Here is a 23,681-nt window from a genome sequence, read left to right on the forward strand (position 1 = left end):
ATTGACTTTATTTTTATTTTCCTTGATGCTGGGAATAAAACTGAATAAGATCTTAAGATTACTAGACAGGTGCTGTACTACATGTAATTGTCATTTTAGTGAAAAAGATGGTCATATTCAGTCTTAGAAACTAATGTTACCTTAACCTTCTGCCATCAGAAACCACTAAACATGAGCTGTGAGAAACTAGCAATTCTGATCCAGTGAGCACATAATAATCTTCTGAATTTATGTAGAAGCATATATTATTCTGGTTTGATTCTGTTAAAGTTTCCCTTTTATTTGTTTAATTAGCAGTGGTATTAGGGTTTGAACTCAGGGCCTTCTACTGTCTTGGTTCTCTATCACTTGAGCCACAGCTCTGCCTTTTGGTGGTTATTTTAAGCTTGGACTCTCACAGACTTTTCTGTCTGGGCTGGCTTCAAACTGGCATGTTCCAGCTCTCAGTCTCCTAGGTAGTTGACATGGATCAATCACTGGCTGGGGACAGTGATGTATATCAACCAAATGATGTGGGAAAGCACAAATAGAAGGATCTCAGTCCAGGCTAGCCTACGTAAAAAGAGTTGACACCGTGGCTGTGATAGTAGAACTGACACCGTGCCTATGATGGTAGAACGCCTATCTACTTAGCAAGCCCAAGCTCTTGAGTTTAACTCCTCCTACCACCAAAAAAAAAAAAAAAAAAAGTATACACAAACCAGAAAGAATTTGCAATAAAAAAATTTAAGGGACAACTCCTTAGTAATAACAATAAAATACGTTTTTTTAAGTTTTAAGGCATATGTTATGAGGCAATAAAATTATGAAGGGATTCACAAGATTGCTTCTTAGGAAACAGAGCGTATTGGTACTGGGGCTTGAATTCAGGGCCTCTCTCTCACTCTCATTACCTTTTACTCTCAATGATGGTACTTTACCACTTGAGCCAAACCTCCATTTCTGGCTTTTTGGTGGTTCATTGGAGACAGATGTCTCACAGGCTTAACTCTTTTGGTTAGCTTACAACTGTGATTCCCAGATCTCAGCCTTTGAGTAACTAGTATTACAGAAGTGAGCCACCATCACCGGGCTTTCTTATTTTTAATAGATTTATTCAAGGACATACTCCCACTATATATATGCTACTTCAACTTCGGAATTAAGTGCTTTTTCTACTTTGGAACCTTTAAAATCTGGAACCTCCTGCTAGTTTTTAACCACTCCACATGTGCAATTTTTGGTGCTCCACACATATTCTTTTCTGTCCTGCTTTTCACTTTATGTACCATGTTCAGCCACTCATCTTTCCTAGTCTTCAAAAATTTTTTTTTGCAATTTTACTGCTACAGTGGTTCTTTATTTTTAATTTTTTTAGTTTTATTATTATAAAGGTGTTATACAGAGGGGTTACAGTTACATAAGTCATGAGTACATTTTAGACAATGTCATCTCAAAATTATTTTTTTACATTTTTTGGTAAGGTTCTCTTTTTCTTTATTCAAAAAGCTACAACCTTCATATCAATCAGAGTTAATGTGTCCCTCTTTCTCAAAACTATTTAAAACACTAACAATCCTAATTTTTTTTTTTTTGATCGGTCATGGGGCTTGAACTCTGGGCCTGGGCACTGTCCCTCAGCTCTTCAGCTCCAGGTGAGCACTTTACCACCTGATCCACAGCGCCACTTCCAGTTTTCTGGTGGTTAATTGGAGATGAGAACCGCATGGACTTTCCTTGCTGGCTTTGAATCGTGATCCCCAGATCTCAGCCTCCTGAGTAGCTAGGATTACAGGCATGAGCCACTGGCACCTGGCAAGAATCCTAATTTTTAAAACAGAACTATATTATACTCATCTTTCTATATAACCCAGCTGGCAAGTACAGTGTCCTCTGTAACTAAGACCAGGTTCATTAAAGTCATTTATTTTAGACTTTGTGTTACATTGTCACATTTTCAAAAAAATACAGATAGTTTTAGTGTGGATATATATATTGCAATTAAGTACGGATTATTAATGAAGATCCACTAATGGAAATCTTGTGGTATCATATCCAAATGACCCCGTATTAAATCACTGTGACATTGTTTCTATAGTAATATATTAAAAACTTTGTATGCCTGACTTTGTTTTCATGAGAGAATTTGAGGCAGAATATCTCTAAGACAACTCTCACATGGGTAAATTTAGGCAAGTTTAAAAAAATCAGAACCATATTTGCATACAAAAAGCCTTATAATTTTCAAAATGGGGTTTTTGCTTGTACTGAGGTTTGAAATCAGCCTCCTACTACTCATCTTGTTCAACTGGCATTCCAACCACTTGATTCATACCTTTATTCCTGCTTTTTGCTGATTATTTTGGAGATAAGAATCTTCAGCTGCCTATACACGAGCTGTCTGTGACCAGTACAGAGTTGTTTGGTTTTGTTTGTATTTTTTGTTACTTTGTTTTTGTGCCAGTACTGGGGCTTGAATGCAGGGTCTAGGTGCTATCCCTTAGCTTTTTCACTCTACCACTTAAGCCACAACTTCACTTCCAGCATTTTGCTGATGAATTGGAGATATGAGTCTTCTGCCCAGGCTGGCTTTGAACCACAATTCTTAGATCTCAACCTTCTCAGTAGGTAGGATTACAGACAGGATTTTTTGGTTTTGATTTGATTTTTTAAAATAAAATCTGTAACCTTGAAGTGTAATACATAAACTGGAAATTTGCCTCAGTGTTAGGCTGCTTGATCCCAGATACCACCAAAAAACGTAGCATGCAAAAATTTGAAATTTCTTGTGGGAGTGCAACCAAGGGAAATATAATGTGTGATTATAACAGTAAATTCTACCAAATATACAATTTGTTGTATTTATTAGAAGACTGTACTTCAGCAGCCAATTCCATTATCAAAAAGCATTTTCCCAGTCTATACAGAGCTGAATCTACATTCTGACACTGCAGTAGAAGCTATGTGTGTATGTATGTTGTGAACTGACATTTTCAACAGTCTTTTCATCACATTCCATTTCCATTCCTGTCCTTTATTTTCCTAAATGTCTGTGCACTTGTAATTTGTATATTTGTCTTTTGATTAGCTAACTTTTGAGAGTAATGTTAATTTTTAGATTGAAAACTGAGAAGTTTCTTCTTCTATCTTTTTTTTTTAATCAACCTCTAAGTTCATGTATAGAAAGTACATAAAGGAAAAGGGTTTAGCGAATCATATCAATTTCTTACATAGGTAAAGAACTAGATACATGTCATTTAAGACATGGCTATTTAGCACTGTTTTCATAGAAATAGCATTTTGCAAGACCTTTTACTGTTAGAGAATTCAGCATTGTGGACTTTTAACTTTGTTAATATATTGCTTAGTTGTCAGAAAAACTTTGTTTTTATAATTTTAGAGAAAATGGGTGCTAGATTTTATTCAACTATTTATTCCTTGAGCAAAATCAGTAAGGTTTCTAAGCAACTACTGTAATGCTTTTGTCAGTAATCAATATCTGAGGTATCTTTGTAGTTTCTAAACTCTCCCTTTAAAGATTAATAAGAATTGATATAACAAAATATTTCAGGGGAATAATTTATTGGTCTTTTTTTTGTTCTGATCCTGGGGCTTAAACTCAGGGCCTGGAATCCGTCACTGAGCTTTTTGATCAAGGCTAGCATTCGACCACCTGAACCACAGCTCCATTTCCAGCTTTTTGGTTGTTAATTGGAGATAAGAGTTTCATGGACTTAACTGCCCCAGATGGCTTTGAACAGCTATCCTCAGATCTCAACCCTCTGAGTAGGGTTACAGGTGTGAGCAACCAGCACTTGGCTAATTTAATCAATCTTTACCAGTCAAAATTTGTGCAGATTGTGAAGGCTAGAATTCAGTTCATCTTTGTAAAAATCTTTTTTCAGTTCTTTGAAGGTAAATGGTGTTACCATAAGTCTTTGGGTGGGTTTTTTTTTTTTTTTTTTTTGTTTTTTTAGTCTGTTCTATTGTGGTACTGGGGATCGAACCCAGGACGTTGCACTTGCTAGCTAAGTGCTTTGCCACTGAGCTACATCCCAGCCCTCTTTGGGGTTTTTTTAATGTTAATAATTTATGAGACTTGATCTCATCAGTGTACATAAAGGGATATTCAAGATTAGGAAACAAAATGCAGTTAATGTTTGCCACTCAAAGCTTATTTTTATTTACAAAAATAAGTTCACTATATAAAAGGGACACTATACCACGTGAACCATGCCTCCTGCATTTTTAATGCTTTATTTTTTAGATAGAGTTTTATGGTTTTGCCCAGGACTGCCCTCAGACCACCACAATCCTATTATCTTTACCTCCCATATTATATTTGTGATCCACCATGCCTGGTTTATTGATTGGGATGTGGTCTCACTTTTTGTCCAGTCTAGATGTACTTCTATCCAAAGCTGGGATGACAGTTTTGTACTAACATGCTTAGCTTTTTTAGTTGAGATGAAAATCTCATGAACTTTTTGCCCAAGCTAGCTTTGAACCACAGCCCTTCCTCAACCTTTTGAGTAGCTTGATTACAAGCATGAACTCATTCCTGGCTTGTGTCCTGTATCTTCTTACTCCTTAAATTACCAATACTTAGCCAGGCACAGATAGCTTATCCCTGCAATCTTAGCTACCTCAGGAGGCTGAAATCTGAGAATCAGGGTTTGAAGCCAGCTTGGATAGGAAAGTCTGTTAGATTCTTATCTCCAATTAACCACCAAAAAGCCAGAAGGAGAGCTGTGGCTTAAGTGGTAGAGCACTACTAGCCTTAAGCCAAATATGCATAGGGACAATGCCCAAGCCCCAGGACACACACACATACACAATGTGAATACTATCTTCAACTTAGAGGCTAAATTAATTAGATTACTTAATTCCTAATAATTTGTCAAGTGATTTTAGTAATACCATTAGAAAATAATCTAAAATTTATAGTCTTTCAGTATCAATTTGCTTTGTCTTTGACACATTCCTAATATAAGGAATTCATTCCTTATATTACTGATAATTATTTTTAAGAAAAAGAAATGTTATTAAAACTTTACCACTCCCCAATATATACATACACACTCATTTTAATCCCTGGCATACAACCTCTGTACTTATACAGAACTGTTGTGCTTATTTTTATGTTCTGCTCTTGCGCATTTGAAATTCTTAGTTTATTTCTGAAAAGGAACATCTTTTTCTTTTATACTGGGCCCCACTAATCATGTCCTCTAGAGAGATTAGTTGTCATAAACAATTGGAATGCAAACTGAATAGTAGTTGTCTGCTGTTAACCAGGTATGTGGCCCTATAAATTTTCTCAACTATAGAAGTAATCTGTAGATTGTTCTTTGTGAGGCTTTTGTTCTAAGTTTGAAGTCAGAATCTCACATTTGATTGTCTGACACTCTACCACTTGAGCATTATGTATAGCCTGGCTTTTTACTATTTTGAAGATGGAGTCTCACAGATTTCTCTGCTCAAGCTGGCTTCTAACCTCCTAGGTAGCATGAATTATAGACATGAGCCAGCAGTGCCCACCAGAAATTATATTCTAATGTATTTAGCTCAGTAAGGATGAATATTGGCTTTCCCTAATAGGAAATGTTTATTGTTTTGGTTTTCTGTGTGTTTGTGAGTGTGTGTGTGTGTGTGTGTGTGTGTGCGCGCGTGTGCACGTGTGCATGTGCACACACGCATGCACTTCAGTCCTGAGCTTGAACTCAGGGGCTAGCACTGTCCCTGAACTTTCATGCTCAAGGCTAGCACTCTACTGCTTGAGCCACAGCTCCAATTACAGCTCTTTTGGTGAGTAATTAGAAATAAGTGTCACAGACTTCTCTGCCTGCACTGATTTCGAACCACAATCCTTAGAATTCAGCTTCCTATGTAGATAGGATTACAAGCATGAGCCACCACGACTCAGTTGAAAATGTTTTAAATGTTACATAGTAGAAGGTTTTTAAGATTTGCGTTAAATAAAATTCTGTTATTATAGAACATAGGAGAACTTGCTTACAATAACCATTATATTAGATGAAATTAAATTATAGCAGGATTTAACTCACTTTGCCATTACAGGTTTTCAAGTAATGCCCAACCAGCAGCAAACTTACCAAGGAATAGTTGGAGTACAGCAACCCCAGAGTCAGAGCCTCGTTTCAGGCCAACCAAACAGCCTTGGAAATCAGATTCAAGGAGTAGTCATCCCCTATCCTTCAGTGCCATCATATCAGGTATGTTGTGTCTTAACCTGCTCTATCCAGTTAGATATGGTCAGATAAATGAATAGCTACACCAAAAATGGTGGCACACATTTGTAGTCCCAGGGATGATGAGTTAGAAAGTTCATGGCTTCAAGGCCTTCCTGGTCTACATAACAAGTTACAGAAGTTATAGACCTGCTAGTGCTATTATAGTGAGACCTTATCTTTAAAAAGACAAAAACAAAAACTATAGCTACAATGCATCTTTTCTGTTCATTTGTTGATTTGGGTGTTTAGTTGGTATGTTGATTTTTGGCAGAACTGGTGTTGAACTCTGAGCCTTGCACTTGATAGGCCGGCCCTTTACAATTGAACCATGCCGGTGGCTCAGTGGTAGAGCGCTTGCCTTGCAATGCATGAGGCCCTGGGTTCGATTCCCCAGCACCACATAAGCAAAAAGAATAAAGTCGGAAGTGGCACTGTGGCTCAAGAGGTAGAGCGCTAGCCTTGAGCTGAAGAGCTGAGGGACAGCGCCCAGGCCCAGAGTTCAGGCCCCACAACTGGACCCAAAAAAAAAAAAAAATTGAACCATGCCACCACATATACTCTGGTGGGTTTTATTTTTTTGAAACACAGTCTTTATGTAGTCCAGACTGGCTTTAAACACCATCTTGCCTCCCTTTCCTCAGCCCTAAGTTCAAGCCCCAGGATTAACATATACATACACACACACACATTAAACATGTTGGGCACTGATGACTCGTACTTGTAATCATAGCTAGTGAAAAGGCTGAGATCTGAGGATCAAAATTTAAAGCCACCCCAGGCATCCCAGTTCATGAATCTCTTAGCTAATTAACCACAAAAAAAGCAGGAAGCAGGAAGCAGAGATGTGGCTCAAGTGAGCAATATCACCAAGTGAAAGTGTGAGGCCCTAAGTTCAGTCCCCAGTATTGGCACTAAAATGTAAATAAAACAGGTGATCCAAGTACCTTCATGGGTTTTTAGGATGCTTTAATGAGACAGTACACATTAAGCACTGAAACCATGATACGTGGCAGTAAATACTCAATAATGTTAACTCACCACTATGTCATCTTAACAAAATTTTGTTGTAACCCATCTGTAATATTATGGCATTGAGCCAGGCGCCAGTGGTTCACGCCTGTAATCCTAGCTACTCTGAGGATCGCGGTTCAAAGCCAGCTCACACAGGAAAGTCCATGAGACTCTTACCTCCAATAAACCACCAGAAAAACCAGAAATAGCACTGTAGCTCAAGTGGTAGAACACTAGCCTTGAGCTAAAGAGCAGGGGGACAGCGCCCAGGACCAGAGTTCAAGCCCCAAAGCTGGAGGGGGGGGGAGAGAGAGAGTGTGTAATAGCATATTTGTAAAATAGGCATTTTTATTTTAGAAACAAGAGACTTGAAGGATCCATTATGTCCCTAAGGTTCTTGAAGATATATTGAAAACAGAATTGAGGGGCTGGGAATGTGGCTTAGTGTGGTAGACTGCTTGCCTACCATGGATAAAGCCCTGGGTGATTCCTCAGTATCACATAAACAGAAAAAGCCAGAAATGGCTCTGGGGTTCAAGTGGTGGAGTGCTAGCCTTGAGCAAAAAAAGCTCAAAGACAGTGCCCAGGCCCTTAGTTCAAACCCCAGGACTGGCACCAAAAAAAAAAAATCAATCCACAGAACTGCTTACATTCCATTCCTACTGTACTAGATTCTTTAGTTGTGCTGTCTCATAATAGAAGCAATACCATCTCCTCTTTGTTGAATTTCTAATATTTCAGATAAAGAACTGAGGATCTTCAGAACAGTTGTCATTTGTCCAGTGTCAGATAGATAGTAAAGTAGTAGAGTTGATCTCTTACGTAATTGAAACTCAAAGCTTTCACTCTCATTCCATATATTTCCCCCTGAGTCATACCTAGCTCTGCCTAAAGTAAACTGAATTTCTTTCCAATTCATATGGTCAACTTTATGTGGAAAGCTTCTTTTTTTTTTATTGTGAAAATACTGTACAGAGGGGTTACAATTACATGGGCAAGATAATGAGTACTTTTCTTATCAAGCATTGTAGCCTCTTCGTTTCCCCTTCCCATCCCATCCTCCCTCCACCCCCACCAAAGTTGTAAAGTTCCTTTTCGACATAAGGACTTGTATGTCTGTCTCATTGTTGCAATGGGTCCACCTGTATCCCTATTTAAACGATTTGTTTTTTTCCCTTCCCCTCCACAAATTATAACAACATAAAATACAGTGAAAGCAGGGGTTATACCGCGGAGGAGGGACATACAAAGCAACAAAGAAATAATCTTATAAATGTGTTAGAAACAATCGCATGAAAGAAAAAAAACATTTGAATACATATCTTAGGGTTCATTTCCCTAACATCAACTTAACTGACCTTTTCTGCTTGACTCAGACATATACTAGTTATTGCAAAGAAGGGAAACCATGGGACCTATGTTTCTTTGGGCCTGGCTTACTTCACTTAATATAATTTTTTCCAAGTCTTTACATTTCTGTTGGTGGGAATGTAAACTTGTTCAACCACTTTGGAAAGTAGTATGGAGGTTTCTCAAAATACTCCACATAGAGCTCCCCTATGACCCAGCAATCCCACTTTGGGGCATTTACCCAAATGTTCACAAACAAGACCACACTAAAACTACCAGCACAACTATGTTTATTGCAGCATATTTACCATAGCTAGGATATGGAACCAACCCAGATGCCCCTCAGTAGATGAGTGGATCAAGAAAATGTGGTATATATACACAATGGAATTCTGTGCTTCCATCAGAACAAATGACATTGCCCCATTTGTTGGAAAGCTTCTTTTTAAGAATAAATTATATATATACATATTAGGAACAAGACATAATGTTCAAAATCTACTCTATTTAGCTTAATATACAAGGACCTGCCAAAAACAATAGCTGGCTCAAGGCCATAGAGGGTGTAGTGGTGGTACTAAGGTGACATTTTCAAAAAAAAAAAAAAAGGCAATGATTAGTTTATTCCTAACTGCTCATACTTTAAAAGTTTGTGGAGGAACTGGGCACCAGTGGCTCACACCTGTAATCCTGGCTCAAATCTTAGAAGGTTGAGTTCAGAGGATCATGCTTTGAAGCCAGCTTGAACAGGAAGGTCCATAAGGCTCCTACTTCCAATTAACTATCAAAAACCTGAAAATAGAGCTTTGGTCATGTATGGTAGAACTCTAGCCTTGAGGGGAAAACAAGCCCAAAGACAGGTACCAGGCCCTAAGTTCAAGCCCCAGAACTGGCATACCCACACATAAACACAAACACCTCCCACCCTACCCCTCACACACATACATACACAGAAGTTTATGGAGGCCGGAAATATTAACATTTGCAAGTTTGAGAAGACCTTTTCCTTTTTAAATTTTCTTTTAAATTTTAGGTTTCACTGCCTCAAGGTTCTCAAGGAATTGCCCATCAGACTTATCAACAGCCTGTTGTGTTCCCTAGTCAGTCTAATCAAGGATCTATGCCTACAACAGGAATGCCAGTTTACTACAGTGTCATTCCACCTGGCCAACAAAATAATTTAAGGTGAGTGTATCTCATAAACCTAATGATCTAGCTTTTCATTGGGATTATGGTCTTATTGCTAGTTTTAAAGTTAACAAAAGGTCTATGATTGACTAAATTACTGACTGTATTCTGTGTAGAAAGGAAAAGGTTTGATATAATTACTTTTTCTTAAAAAAATAAACAAAATCTATATAAACTAATCATCATAATGAACTAAAAAAGATTCAATCTCTCTTGTGCCTAAAAATTAGACCAGTCTCCTATTAGTGATTGATTTACCATAGGTCTTTGGGTTTGAAGCATTCATTTAAGCGTTTTTGAGAAGTTGGAAAAGGTTTTATTTCCTCTATATAACCTTAGCAACAAAATATCTTATTCTGGGGCTGGGAATATGGCTTAGTGGTAGAGTGCTTGCCTACTATGCATGAAGCCCTGGGTTTGATTCCTCAGTACCACATACACAGAAAAAGCCAGAAGTGGCACACCATGGCTCAAGTGGTAGAGTGTTAGCCTTGAGCAAAAAGAAGCTCAGGGGCAGTGCCCAGGCCCTGAGTTCAAGCCCCACAACTGGCCAAAAAAGAAAGAAAGGAAAAAACCTTATTCTGAAACGTTCTTTCTTTTAATCAGTAAGGAGAGAAGAAAAGTTCTATGTATGATTAAGGATGCTAGGATTTTTTTCTTTTTTCTTTTTTCTTTTTTTTTTTTTTTGCTAGCCCTCTACCACTTTTCTGTTTATGTGTTACTGAAGAATGGAGCCCAGGGCTTCATGCATGTTAGGCAAGCACTCTATCACTAAGCCACATTCTCAGCCCTCCTTAGGATTTTTAAATGGCCAAGTTAGCTATGTCTTGCAAGCATTTTGGAGTTTTATATTACATTGATGCCCAGCTCTTTTGAGGTAGATCTGCTACACAGTGAAAACAGAAATGTGTCCTTGATTAAACTTGGCCATTTGGTATGTGAGTTTAAATTCTATTTGCTGTTACATAAGTTTAAATTCTAGAACATACTCTGAGTCTGGTTTTTCATATGTTTGGATCTAAAATGCCAACTTACTTTCTAAAATATCTATTAGATGCATAATTCACTGCTAAAATAAGTGAAGTGAAGGGTGAGAAAATTTCTAAATTACTTGCTTTTTAACCAATGTGTAATCTTTCATTTTTCAGAGAAAATTACTGAAATAATCATTCTAGATAGGGCAGAAACTAAGAGAAATAGGTGTATACTACTTGATCTAGTAACTCATTATAAACCAGAAGATTCTTGTATTCCTAAATTACTTCTGTAGTCCTTTATGCTGAAAGGAGGCTTTCATAATAGAAGAAGATCAAATCAAACCTATTAAAAAAAAAAACATGTAAAATGGCTTAGGTTTTACAACTTTCCATTTGTTTTATTTGTCAAATCCATTTAAACAAAAAATATCTCAGACTGGAAGCATGGTTCAAATAAAAAGAGCACCAACTGGGGGCAAACAAATGCGATAAAAACTTGAGGCCTTGAGTTCAGGCCTTAGACCAGCATATAGCACACACAAAATACCAATTTAAGAGATCCAAATACTGATTCCTTTAGAAGATCAAATTGAAAAAGTTTTAAATATATCTCACATGCTTGACTTTTGAGAAGTCAACTCTGAAAGAGTGTGACTGGAAATGAGAACACAGTTTTATACCCTTCTCTTTAGTCAGTCTTGTTTTTGAATGATGACTAAATCCAAAAGCTGGTCCAAGGGGTTGCTGATGATTGTGATTTGGAAAGAACCATAGTTTTAGACCTTGGACTTTTTCTTGAAAAGAAAATAAATATGTACACACTTATTATGGTCTGAAAAATGGACTAGAGCACAGCAATTAAGACAAGTGAGATTCCCTAACAACTATCTTGAATCTTATCTGGAACCATTCAAGATTAGGAATGTGACCTACGTGAGGCAGATATACTTTGAAATAAGCTAGCTGTGTGTTGTACTATAATAGCAATCGATCTGTATATGACAAACTGGCATTGATTTATTCTAATTTTAGATTACCAATGTGAGAAATGAAGTGAGTTGTACATGAAGCAGGAAATGGGTGTTCTGTATTCTGTCAAACTTGTATCCAGGTACATTATGGGCAAGTTATTTGGCAGTAAGTCATGTCTGTACAGAATTAATGAAGGACACTGGGTAGAAAAAACTGTAATAAACAATTTTTAAAATATATTCATAGGAATTTTTTTTTCTTCTGGTGACTATAGACAACTCACTATTATATTTCAAATTTATTAGGCCCTTGCCTAAAGTTCAGTTATGGCTTTTTATTAGTCTGCCTGTCATCTAAAAGTTAATAAATTGGTGCCATTCCTTTATATATCTAGATTGTGTAGTTTATATAAGTTATATTTTATCTTAGTTATTCTAGTATATACTTACATGAAAAGCAGATATTGGCTTGGATACCCAGCTAGAATAAGCCTGTCCCAAAACAGTAGCTTAGTAAATCCAAACTAAACACAGTTCTTAGCCACAAAGGGTAGTGTATGTATGTATGTACACATGTGTATATATGTATGCAGATATGTGCATGTAATTATTGACTTTAATTTTATTTTGTTTCTATAGAGTATACTTTTAAGTGTTTTTCTAGTTTTATAATCACAAGTGAATACTATTGATGTCTGTGAATATAAAATATTTAAAAGGCAAGCCCATCATCCTGCCTCACTTCATCCCACCCTCACATAGCCAGCATTTACTAGCTAGTCTGCATTGTCACATTGGCTTTCTTGCCATATAATACTTGAATAAATTCAAGTATAGGAATTGAGTGATAGGTTTTTATTAAATACATGTTATCTTACACTTTTTCCCTTAATTATGTTGTGAACATTTGGATAAAGAAATATTTTTCTCAGCTGGCACTGGTAGCTCACAGCTATAGTCGTAGCTACTCAGGAGGCTAAGATCTAAGGATCAAAATTTGAAGCCAGCCCAGGCAAAGAAGTCCCCATGAAAAACACTCTTATCTCAAATTAACTACTCAAAACCAGAAATGGAGCTGTGGCTCAAAGTGGTAGAACACTAACCTTGAGCAAAAAGAAATCAAGGACAGTGTCCAGGCCCTTAGTTTAAACCCCATGACTGACAAGTGGAAGGAAGGGAGGGGGGAAAGGTAGGAAGGAAGGAAGAAAAAGGAAGGAAGGAAGGGAGAGAGGAAGGAAGGAAAAGAGAGAGAAAGGAAAGAAGGAAGGAAGGAAGCAGGGAGGGAGAGAAAGAGAAGAATGGAGGGGGTGAGAAGGAGGGAGGGAGAAAGAGAAAGAGATGGTTGCCAGTGGCTCATACCTGTAATCCTAGCTACCTAGGAGGCTGAGATCTGAGGATTGAGCTTCAAAGCCAGCCGGGGCAGGAATGTCTGTGTGGCTCAATTCTGAGTCAGAGAGAGAGAGAGAGAGGGTGTGAGTATGGGTGTGGGTGTGGGTGTGTGTTAATCCTGAGGCTTGAACTCAGCACCAGGCACTGTCTGAATATTTTTGCCCAAGGATAGTGGTCTACCATGGTACTTGAGCAACAGCTCCACTTCTGGCTTTTTGGTGGTTAATTGAAGATAACAGTCTCATGGCCTTTTCTGCCTATGCTGGCTTGGAACTACAATCCTCAGATCTCAGCATTTCTTCATTTGTGTAGTAACTATTTCTTTTCTTGGGGGGGGGGGGCGGTCCAGTCGTGGGGCCTGAACTCTGGGCCTGGGCGCTGTCCTTCAGTTCTTCAGCTCAAGGCTAGCGCTCTACCACTTGAGCTACAGCACCACTTCCGGCTTTTTTCTTTTTGCATATGTGGTGCTGAGGAATCGAACCCAGGGCCTCATGCATGCAAGGCAAGCGCTCTACCACTGAGCCACCTTCCCAGCCCCTGTATAGTAACTATTTCTATTTCTTCTTGAGAGAACTGTTAGTTCTTTTGCCCATCTTTTTAGATTATTTATTTTCTTGCCATTTTAATGTTTTTTAGCTTTGTATATTTTAGATATTAATTTTGTTGTTGTTTTTGCCAGTCCCGAGGCTTGAACTAAGGGCCTGGGCACTGTCCCTGAGAGTCTTTTGCTCAAGGCGAGCACTCTACCATGTGAACCACAGCACCACATCCGGCTTTTTCTGTTTATGTGGTATTGAAGCAAGCACTGTACCACTAAGCCACATTTCTAGCCCCCTGGACATTAATTTTTTTATCCATCAAATAGCTGACTAGGGTTTTCCATCAACTGTGATAACTTTATTTTGCTGTGTAGAAACTTTAATTTGATATATGTAGTCTCATTTATCAATTCTTGTTCCATCTGGAGTTTTACCACTGAAAGCAAAACTCCACTTTTGACTTTTTACTGGCTAATCGGAGATAAAAGTCTCATGGACTGTTCTGCTCAGGATAGCTTTGAACCATGATCCTCAGATCTCAACCTCTTGCATAGCCAAGATTACAGGCACAAGCTACAGGTGCCCAATTTTGGGATCTGTTTTTGTGCCAGCACCATTCCATTCTTGTTTTTAAGGCTCTGTAGTACAATTTAAAATCTAGTATTGTGATGTCTCTAGTGTTACACCCTTTATTCGAAATTGCTTTAGCTATTCTGTGTATTTTATGCCTCCATACAAAATTTGGATTTTGTTTTGTTTTGTTTGTGCTAGTCCTAGGGCTGTCTCTGAGCTTTCTTACTCTAAACTAGTGCTTACCACACAAGCCTCAGCTTTTTGTTAGTTATTGGAGATAAAAGTCTCTTGAGGACTGAGAATGAGGCTTAGTGGTAAAGTACTTGCTTACATGCATGAAGCCCTGGTTTCCATTCCTCAGGACCACATAAACAGAAAAGGCACGAAGTGGAGCTGTGGTTCTCATGATAGATGGCTAGCCTTGAGCAAAAGAAGCTCAGGGACAGCACCTAGGCCCTGAGGTCAAGCACCAAGACTGGCAAAAATAATAATAATAATTACTGAAAATGAGGTTAAAAGGCAGCTTTTTTTTTTTTTTTTGTCAGTCATGGGGCTTGTACTCAGGGCCTGGGCACTCTCCCTGAACTTTTTCACTCAAGGCTAGCTACAAGCCACAATGGCACTTCTGGTTTTCTGGTGATTAAGAGTCTGGAGATTTTCTGGAGATAAGAGTCTCATGGACTTTCTTGCCTGGGCTGGAAGAAGCAGCATTTTTTTAATTGAAAGAAAAGCCTTGACTGTGCACCAGTGGCTCACACCTGAAATCCTAGCTACTTAGGAACCTGAGACCTGAGGATTGCGGTTCAAAGCCAGCCTGGGCAGAAAAGTCCATGCAACTTATCTCCAATAAACCAACAGAAAACCAGAAGTAGCAGTGTGCTCAAGTGATAGAGCACTCGCCTTGAGCTGAAGAGCTCAGGGACAGAGCCCAGGCCCAGAGTTCAAGCTCCATGACCAACAAAAAAAGAAAAAGAAAAGTCTTAGTTGGGTACCACCAGTGGTTCATGACTATAATCCTAATTACTCAGGAAGCTGAGATCTGAGGATTTCAGTTGAAGTCAGGCCAGGCAGAAAAGTCCCTGTGAGACTGTTTTCTCCCATTAACCACCAGAAAACCGAAGTGGAGCTGTGGCTCAGAGTGACAGAGTGCTAGTGTTGAGCAAAAAGACTGCAGAGACAGTACTCAGGCCTTGAGTCAAGCCCCACAATTAACAAAATGGAAGGGAGGGGGGAGGGTTGGGGAAGGAAGCAAGCAAGCAAGCAAGGACCTTAAGTTTGTATTGTGAAGAAAAAGACATAGTAGAGAGTGATTTGCTACTACTTTCCATAGAGTTAGAGTTGGGAGAGCAGATCTACTACACAAATCGCAACAGTTGCCTTAGATAAGAGTGCAGAGAATTCATGGATAGTGAGATAACGCAGAATATAAAGGAAGAGATATACTAGTCAGTGGAGAGACATAATGAAAAGTTTATAAAAGTCTGATAGGCTTTTACAAAGTACATTATCAAAGAGTAGATAACTATTTTGAACTTGTTTAAAAATGTAAAAATCAGGTTTGGAATATGGCTTAGTGGTACTACTTGCCTTGCATGCATGAAGCCATGGCTTTGATTCCTCAGTACCACATAAACAGAAAAAGCTAGAAGTCATGCTGTGGCTCAACTGGTAGAGTGCTAGCCTTGAGCAAAAGAAGCTCAGGGACAATGCCCAAGCCTTGAGTTCAAGCCCCAGGACTGGCAATAAACAAAAAAATAAAATTTAAAGATCAATCATGTTTAGTGAGATAAGCCAAGCTCAGAGAGACAAACTTGTTTTCTCTAATATGCAAAAGCTAGATCTAATATACACAGGAACATGATAAAGTGTACAGGATTCTAGGCATTCACATACAGTGAGACCACAGAAGGATATTCTTAGGAACACCAGAGTAGCATGCCTATATGCATCTGATCATACAAAATAATATTTATGGAAATGAACTCGAGGAAATGGAAACAGGAGTTATTTTCTTCATTGCTGTTTTTGTTTTCATTTCTTTTTGTCTTGTTTATCTTTCTTAAGGAGAATTGGGGGGCACAGAAATGGAGGGACAAAGAGTAAACAAATACAACAACGAACCCTAAATTTGTGGATGGGGATGGGAAGGGAAAACTGGGAGAGTAAGGGAAGTTCTGACAATGTCCAAAAAGAAATGTACTCATCACTAGGCACTGGTGGCTCACTCCTGTAATCCTAGCTATTCAGGAGGCTGGTTGAAAAGTCTGTGAGACTCTCATCTCCAGTTAACCACCAGAAAACTTCAAATAGCACTATGGCTCAAAGTGGTAGAGCACTAGCCTTGTGCTGAAGAGCTCAGGGACAGCGCCCAAGCCCAGAATTCAAGCCCCGTGACCAACCAAAAAAAACTGTACTCATTAACTGACTTTTATAAATAAAACCCCTCTGTACTTCACCTCTATAATAACAATAAAAATTTTAAAAAACATTGTAAAGATCTATTGTAATTACAATTAACTAACCAATGAAAAGCAGCAAAATATATCTTGGCAAGTAGACTTGATAAAAGCTTCTATAAAATATTTTTATGATTTATGTATATTCTAGGATGACAGTGGTAAAATTGTACAAGTAAATAATTCATGGAAGCCAAGCACTTGTGGCTCACTCCTGTAATCCTAGCTACTCAGGAGGCTGAAATCTGAGGATCACAGTTCAAAGCCAGCCCTGGCAGCAAAGTCCCCGTGCTAGTGTTGAACAGAAGAGCTCAGGGACAATGATGAGGCCCCGAGTTCAAGCCCCACGATCAACTAAAATAAAATAAAAATAAAAAATAATTCATGGAGATTATTAACTTATTAACTTATCACATAGAGCAATATTCAATCTCAGCAACATCCAAGATGAGAAATAAAGCAACCTTAACCACTGAGAGGAATAAGAATATAGCAGTTCTATACATAGAGACATTTAAACATTATTAATTGCCACACAGCAATGTCTGTTAAATAATGTTAAGTTTAAGAAGCTCCCTTTAGATACCACAGACATCAAATGGGGTTTTTTTTGGTTGTTGTTGTTTTCAGTAGTTGTACAAAGGGTTACAGTTTCATAAGTCAGACTATTTCCCTCTCTCCCATCACCCCCCCTCCCATCCCTACCCACAAGTGACATGGTTAGGTTGTAGGACTTGAACTTAGGACCTGGGCCCTGTCCCTGAGCTTTTTTCTCCAAGTTAGTGCCCTATCACTTTGAACCACAATACCACTTCCAGTTTTTTGGTGTTTACTTGGAGATAAGTGTCTCACAGACTTTCCTCCCTGCACTGTCTCTGAACCTTGACCCTCAGATCCCAGCCTCCTGAGTAGCTAAGAGTACAAGAATGAGCCACCAGCACCTGGCCATTTCACTTTTTTAACATAGTACATATTGAATACCATTACTGCATTTGCTCACTCTTCTTCATTCCATTCCTATGTTCCCCTTTTGCCCATCCCTCCTAAAGAAGAAAAACAATACCAAACAAATTAAAAGAAAAATGAAAACATCTTGAAAAGCACTGTTTCACCTCTGATTATATAAAATAATATTTATCGAAATGAACCCCCAGGAAAAAGAAAGAACAAAACATGTTTCTATTTCTTGGAATTTGTTTTGATAAATAGTACTTTAGACGTTCAAAGGAGTTACACATTTGTATTTTTCCCCTTTGTATACCCTTCATATATCCGTTGTGTGTTAATACATAAAGCCCTGGATAGGTTATCACATTTAGTTATATTTTAGAAATAGCTTCCACATATGAGATAAAATATGTGCCACTTGTCTCTCTGAGTGTGGTTTACCTCGCTTAAGATGATTTCTTCTAGGTCCATCCGTATCCCTGCAAATGACATATTCTTTCTGAGTAAAATTCCATTGTGTATAGATACACATTTTCTTGATCCACTCATCTATTATAAGGCAGGCTTCTTCCATAACTTAGCTATTGTGAATAGTACAGCAATGAACATGGTTGTGCAAGTGTCTTTATTTCATCCTGTCTTGTTCTGCGTAGATGCCCAAAAGTAGGATGGCTGTTTCTGTTTCTCTTGGATATGTTTAGTATTGTTTGAGAAATCTTTAAACGATCTTCCAGAGGGATAGTTACATTCCCACCAACAGTACAATAGAGTTCCTTTTTCCCCATATCTTTTTTGGCATTTGTTATGGTTAGAATTCTCAATGTTGGGGTGAGAATTACTGGGATAAAATGGATTCTCAATGTTTTTTTGGGGGGGGGTCTGGTCGTGGGGCCTGACCCTGGGCATGGGCGCTGTCCCTCAGCTCTTCAGCTCAAGGCTAGCGCTCTACCACTTGAGCCACAGCACCACTTCCGGCTTTTTTCTTTTTGCTTATGTGGTGCTGAGGAATCGAACCCAGGGCCTCATGCATGAAAGGCTTTTTTCTTTTTGCTTATGTGGTGCTGAGGAATCGAACCCAGGGCCTCATGCATGAAAGGCAAGCGCTATACCACTGAGCCACCTTCCCAGGCCATGATGCTCAATGTTTTGATTTACATTCCTTTTTCTTTTTGGTCAGTCATGGGGCTTGGACTCAGGACCTGAGTGCTGCCCCTCAGCTTTAGCCCTCAAGGCTAGCATTCTACTACTTTGAGCTACAGTGGTCACTTCCTTGCATTACCTTTAGCCATGGGTAATGAGCATTTCCTTGTGTTTATTGGCCATTCTTACTTCTTCTGTGAAATCTCCATTTACTTCCTTTTCCCCATATATTGATTATTCATTTGGAGAGGGGTTAGTTTCTTGAGCAACTTGTATATTTGATATAATCCCATTTGTCAAATCACTCTCCTATTTGCTGTGCCCCTGGGGCTTTTTACAAATTTCCTGCCTATGCCTATAAATTCTCTTTCTCGTACTCAATCTTGCAGTCGTTTCAGGTCTAACTTTGAAATCTTTGATCCACTTTGACGTTGGTTCATGGTAACAAACAAGAATCCAATTTTAGTTTTCTACATATGGCCTATAATCAAGCCTATAATCCTAGCTACTTAGAACCTTGACCCTCAGATCTCAGAACTTAGATCCTCAGATCTCAGTCTGAAGCTAGATCAAGCAGGAAAGTCTGTGAGACTCTTAACTCCAATTAAGTACCGAAAAAGCCAAAAGTGGAGCTGTGACTCAAGTGGTTATGCACTAGCCTTGAAAATTCCGGCTGGGAAAGTGGCTCAGTGGTAGAGTGCTTGCCTTGCATATATGAGGCCCTGGGTTCCATTCCTCCGCACCACATAAACAGAAAAGGCCGGTAGTTGGCGCTGTGGCTCAAGTGGTAGAGCCTTGAGCTGAAAAGCTGAGGGACAGCACCCACTCCCAGAGTTCAGGCCCCACGACTGACAAAAAAAAAGTTCAAATGTCAGTACCAGCACACACACACACACACAGAAACAAACAAAGTGGGGCTTATCATTTAACCCAAATCCTGAATCTACTTTTCATTGTCTTCACCACCATCCCAGCTGTTCTTCTGAGCTCTTAGACATGAACTTCTCCACTCCCTGTTGTAAATGAAGGCAGTTTATTTGAGAAGAGAATTGGTCCTATTGTAATTGTTTCTTCCCTAAGCAACTCTCTGGGCTTGGGTTTGGAGCTGGAAAGGAGAGCAAGGGAAAACTTTGCTCAATGATATCTTCTTTGGGAACTCAGCACTTGGTGTCAGGTGAGGAGACCACAACCTGAAGTCTGCTTAACCTCTAGCATGGAATCACCACTTTAGAAGCTAAGGCTGAAGGACCCAAGGGAGACTGAACAAAGTGGAAGATCATGTATCTCTCCCTGAGTTTAGGAATAGGATGAGAAACATGCATCCTGTTCATGCCAAGATTAAAGTTGTCTGCATGGTACAATGAGTAATCCCTATGATTTTGGCTGCAGCAGATCAGTTAGTATTTCTATTTCTCTAAACTGTGAGGGGATAAGAAGCTGCAGACTTTACCCAAATACCAGACTCTCAGGTTGGCCACAGGGCCTCACATGTGAAATTCCAGTTTTTCATGAGGCAGAGGTTGGTTGGTTTTTAGTTTGTTTTTTTTGCCAGTCCTGGGGCTGTCTCTGAACTTCTTTTGTTCAAGGTTAGCACTCTACCATTTGAGCCACAGCACCACTTCCAGCTTTTTCAGTTTATGTGGTACTGAGGAATTGAACCCAGGGCCTCATACATACTAGGCAAAGCACTCTACCACTAAGCCACATTCCCCAGCCCAGGGTTCATGGTTTGAGGCTAGCCAAGGCAAAAACATTAAGACCCAATCCCAACCAATAAAGCTGGGTGGGCATGATTTGATTCTAAAACCCAGTACGAATGAAGAAATGAATTACTTGAGGTATAGGAAATTTCTGACTATGAGTTATCATAGAATGAGGAAGAAGATGCATATTATATAAATTTGCTGTAAAATGGTATTTTACAATATCATTCATCAGTTATCCTATAGAAGCAGTTTGCAGCAATTTGAGTGACAATATCATACTCCCAAGTGGCTGTTCTTGAACTGTTTGGGGGGGGGGGGGCGGGAAACTGATGTTAATTACAGTGACCTTAGTACCTTTGTAAGTTGATTTTATAAGTCATTCTTAGTTAACATATTCATTGTTTTAAGTCAAAAATTTTCAGGAGACCTATAACGGTTTATGAGATTAGTTTTATTGTTGTTGTTGTTGTTTGTCAATTTTGGTGATTAAATTCAGGACCAGAGCCCTGTCTCTGAGCCTCTTTAAGCTCAGGGCTAGCATTCTACCACTTGAGCCACAGCGCCAATTCCAATTTTGAGTGGTTAATTGTCAATAAGGGTCTCACAGGGACTTTTCTGCCCAGACTGGCAATCCTCATATCTCAGCCTCTTGAGTAAGTAGGATTACAGGTGTGAGTCACTAGTGCCCCACTAAGATTGATCTTTTATTTTGCAATCAAGAGTAATATACATGCTTCCTAAAGGACTGGGCCTGGTATTTTAAAAATCCTCTTCTTGAGCATGATTTAATTGGTTCAGAGCCTGTCTAGCAAGCATGTGAGACTCTGATTTCAAACCCTAGTACCGTCTACCTCCAAAAGTAAAAAAATGGCCAGGTGCTGGTGGATCACGCCTGTAATCCTAGCTACTCAGGAGGCTGAGATCTGAGGATCAGGGTTCAAAGCCAGACAAAGCAGGAAAGTCCGTGAAGCTCTTATCTCCAATAACCACCAGAAAACTGGAAGTGGCACTGTAGTTCAAAGGATAGAGCACTAGCCTTGAGCTAAAGAGCTGTGGGACAGCGCTCAGGCCCAGAGTTCAAGCCCCATGAACGACAAAAAGAAAAAGAAAAAAATGTACCTTTCTCTTCTATCTACAAACAAAACCTTTTGTAATTGCAAAGCTGTCCTTCCTGATATACTGTATAGGGGTGTACCAGTTGAGTGAATGTGTCTCAGGCCTGTAATCCTACCTAGTTATTCGGGGGCTGAGATCTAAGGACCACAGTTTGAAGCCAGCCTGGGCAAGAAAGTCTATGAGGCTCTTATTTCTAATTAACCAGCCAAAAAAAGCGGAAGCGGAACGGTGGCTTAAGTGGTAGAACACTAGCCTTGAGCACAAAAGCTCAGGGGCAGGGCCTAGGCCTTGAGTTCAAGCTCCAGTTCTGGGACCATGAAAAAGGTACTAGGGGTAATAAATTGCATGGATAAACATCTGGGTTCAATCCTTAGCATCATAAAAATAAAACAGAGAGAATACTTCTTTGTTTTGACTCTGAACTCAGACCCTTGCTTGCACTTGTAGAAGCACTCTATCATTATGAACTACACCTACAACCTTGGGGTGATTTGGATGTTTTTTGTTCTTTTTGTGTTTATTTTTGGTTTTTTGGTTTGGTTTTTGCTTTATACAAGTCCTGAAACTGGAACTCAGGGCCCAGGTTGCTGTCCTTGAGCTTTTTCACTCAAAGCTAGGTGGTTAATTGGAGATAAGTCTCATGGACTTCCTGCCTAGGCTTGCTTTGAACCACAATCCTCAGTTCTCAGCCTCCTGAGTAATTAGGATTACAGGCACAAGCCACCAGTACCCAGTAGCTGAAGAGCTAAGGGACAATGCCCAGGCCCAGAGTTCAGACCCGGTGACAGACAAAAAAAGAAAAGAGTTTCACGGCTTTTCCTGCCCAGGCTGGCTTTGAACCACAATCCTCAGATCTCAGCCTCCTGAGTAGATAGAATTACAGGAGTGAGCCACCAGCGCCCAGCTAAATTACTTTATTTGGGGGGGGGGGTCCGGTCGTGGGGCCTGAATTCTGGGCCTGGGCACTGTCCCTCAGCTCTTCAGCTCAAGGCTAGCGCTCTACCACTTGAGCCACGGCGCCACTTCCGGCTTTTTTCTTTTTGCTTACGTGGTGCTGAGGAATCGAACCCAGGGCTCTGGTATGCAAAGCAAGCGCTCTACCACTGAGCCACCTACCCAGCCCCCAGCTAAATAATGTTAAAATAAAAATATAATTAAATGGGCTGGGAAGGTGGCTCAGTGGTAGAGCGCTTGCCTTGCATGCCTGAGGGCCTGGGTTCGATTCCTCAGCACCACGTAAACAAAAAAATGAAAAAAGCCGGAAGTGGCGCCGTGGCTCAAGTGGTAGAGCGCTAGCCTTGAGCTGAAGAGCTGAGGGACAGCGCCCAGCCCAGAGTTCAGGCCCCACAACTGGACCCAAAAAAATAATAATAATAATTAAATACATCCACACTTATCAAAGGGGCTCAATAAATACTTTTCCAGTGGAAGTAAATTTTTTGTAATGATAGAATTAGGAAGTGGCTTTTATTTCCACATGTGTCAAGATGACTATAAAAATGTGACTTTTATTCAATAATTAATTGTAATTCACAGAGAAAACAAATAGAGTTTGACTTTTAGCAGTTTGATAAAATAGTTTTACCTAAATTTGTAGGAATGTTTATTCAAAGACTGTCTCATTGTGCTATCTTTGTTTTTTACTTCTGGCCCACAGCTCTTCAGTGGGTTTCTTGCAACATCCAGGATCAGAACAAGTACAGTTTCCTCGAACTACATCACCGTGCAGTTCCCAGCCACTCCAAGGCCACCAGTGTGCAGGTAGGAATAGGTCACTAAAAGATAGTAATGGTCTGTCTAAATATTTCAACACATTTCTTTGTTCTGCAAAAATTTCTCAACTTCAGCTTTGTTGAGATTCACTCAGGATGTTTAGGATGCCTTGCAGAATCAGGTTAGCAGGTGCAATTCACTTAATGCTTTTTTGCCACTGCAATCACCTTGCTAACTTCATTTTCCTCTTCAAAAGTGTGATGTTATCCAGAGTCTTTTTTTTTTATTGTGAAAATACTGTACAGAGGGGTTACAATTACATGGGAAAGATAGTGAGTACATTTCTTATCAAGCATTGTAGACTCCTCCTT

The 23,681-nt window shown here is 39.4% G+C and overlaps 1 protein-coding gene across 7 annotated transcripts in view; it reads left to right on the forward strand.

Annotated features, from left to right (window-relative positions):
* Nucleotides 1–23,681, forward strand: part of R3hdm1 (R3H domain containing 1) — a 160,024-nt gene that overhangs the window by 112,777 nt on the left and 23,566 nt on the right. For all 7 annotated transcript variants that reach the window (XM_013030827.1, XM_013030823.1, XM_013030821.1 and 4 more), the window contains 3 exons: nt 6,061–6,215; nt 9,628–9,779; nt 23,255–23,358. In XM_013030827.1, the coding sequence (XP_012886281.1) occupies nt 6,061–6,215; nt 9,628–9,779; nt 23,255–23,358 (411 nt within the window). The remainder of the gene's footprint in view (nt 1–6,060; nt 6,216–9,627; nt 9,780–23,254; nt 23,359–23,681) is intronic.

Source organism: Dipodomys ordii, unplaced genomic scaffold (genome assembly GCF_000151885.1).
Source record: "Dipodomys ordii isolate 6190 unplaced genomic scaffold, Dord_2.0 Scaffold133, whole genome shotgun sequence".
In the NCBI taxonomy this organism is placed as follows: Eukaryota; Metazoa; Chordata; class Mammalia; order Rodentia; family Heteromyidae; genus Dipodomys; species Dipodomys ordii.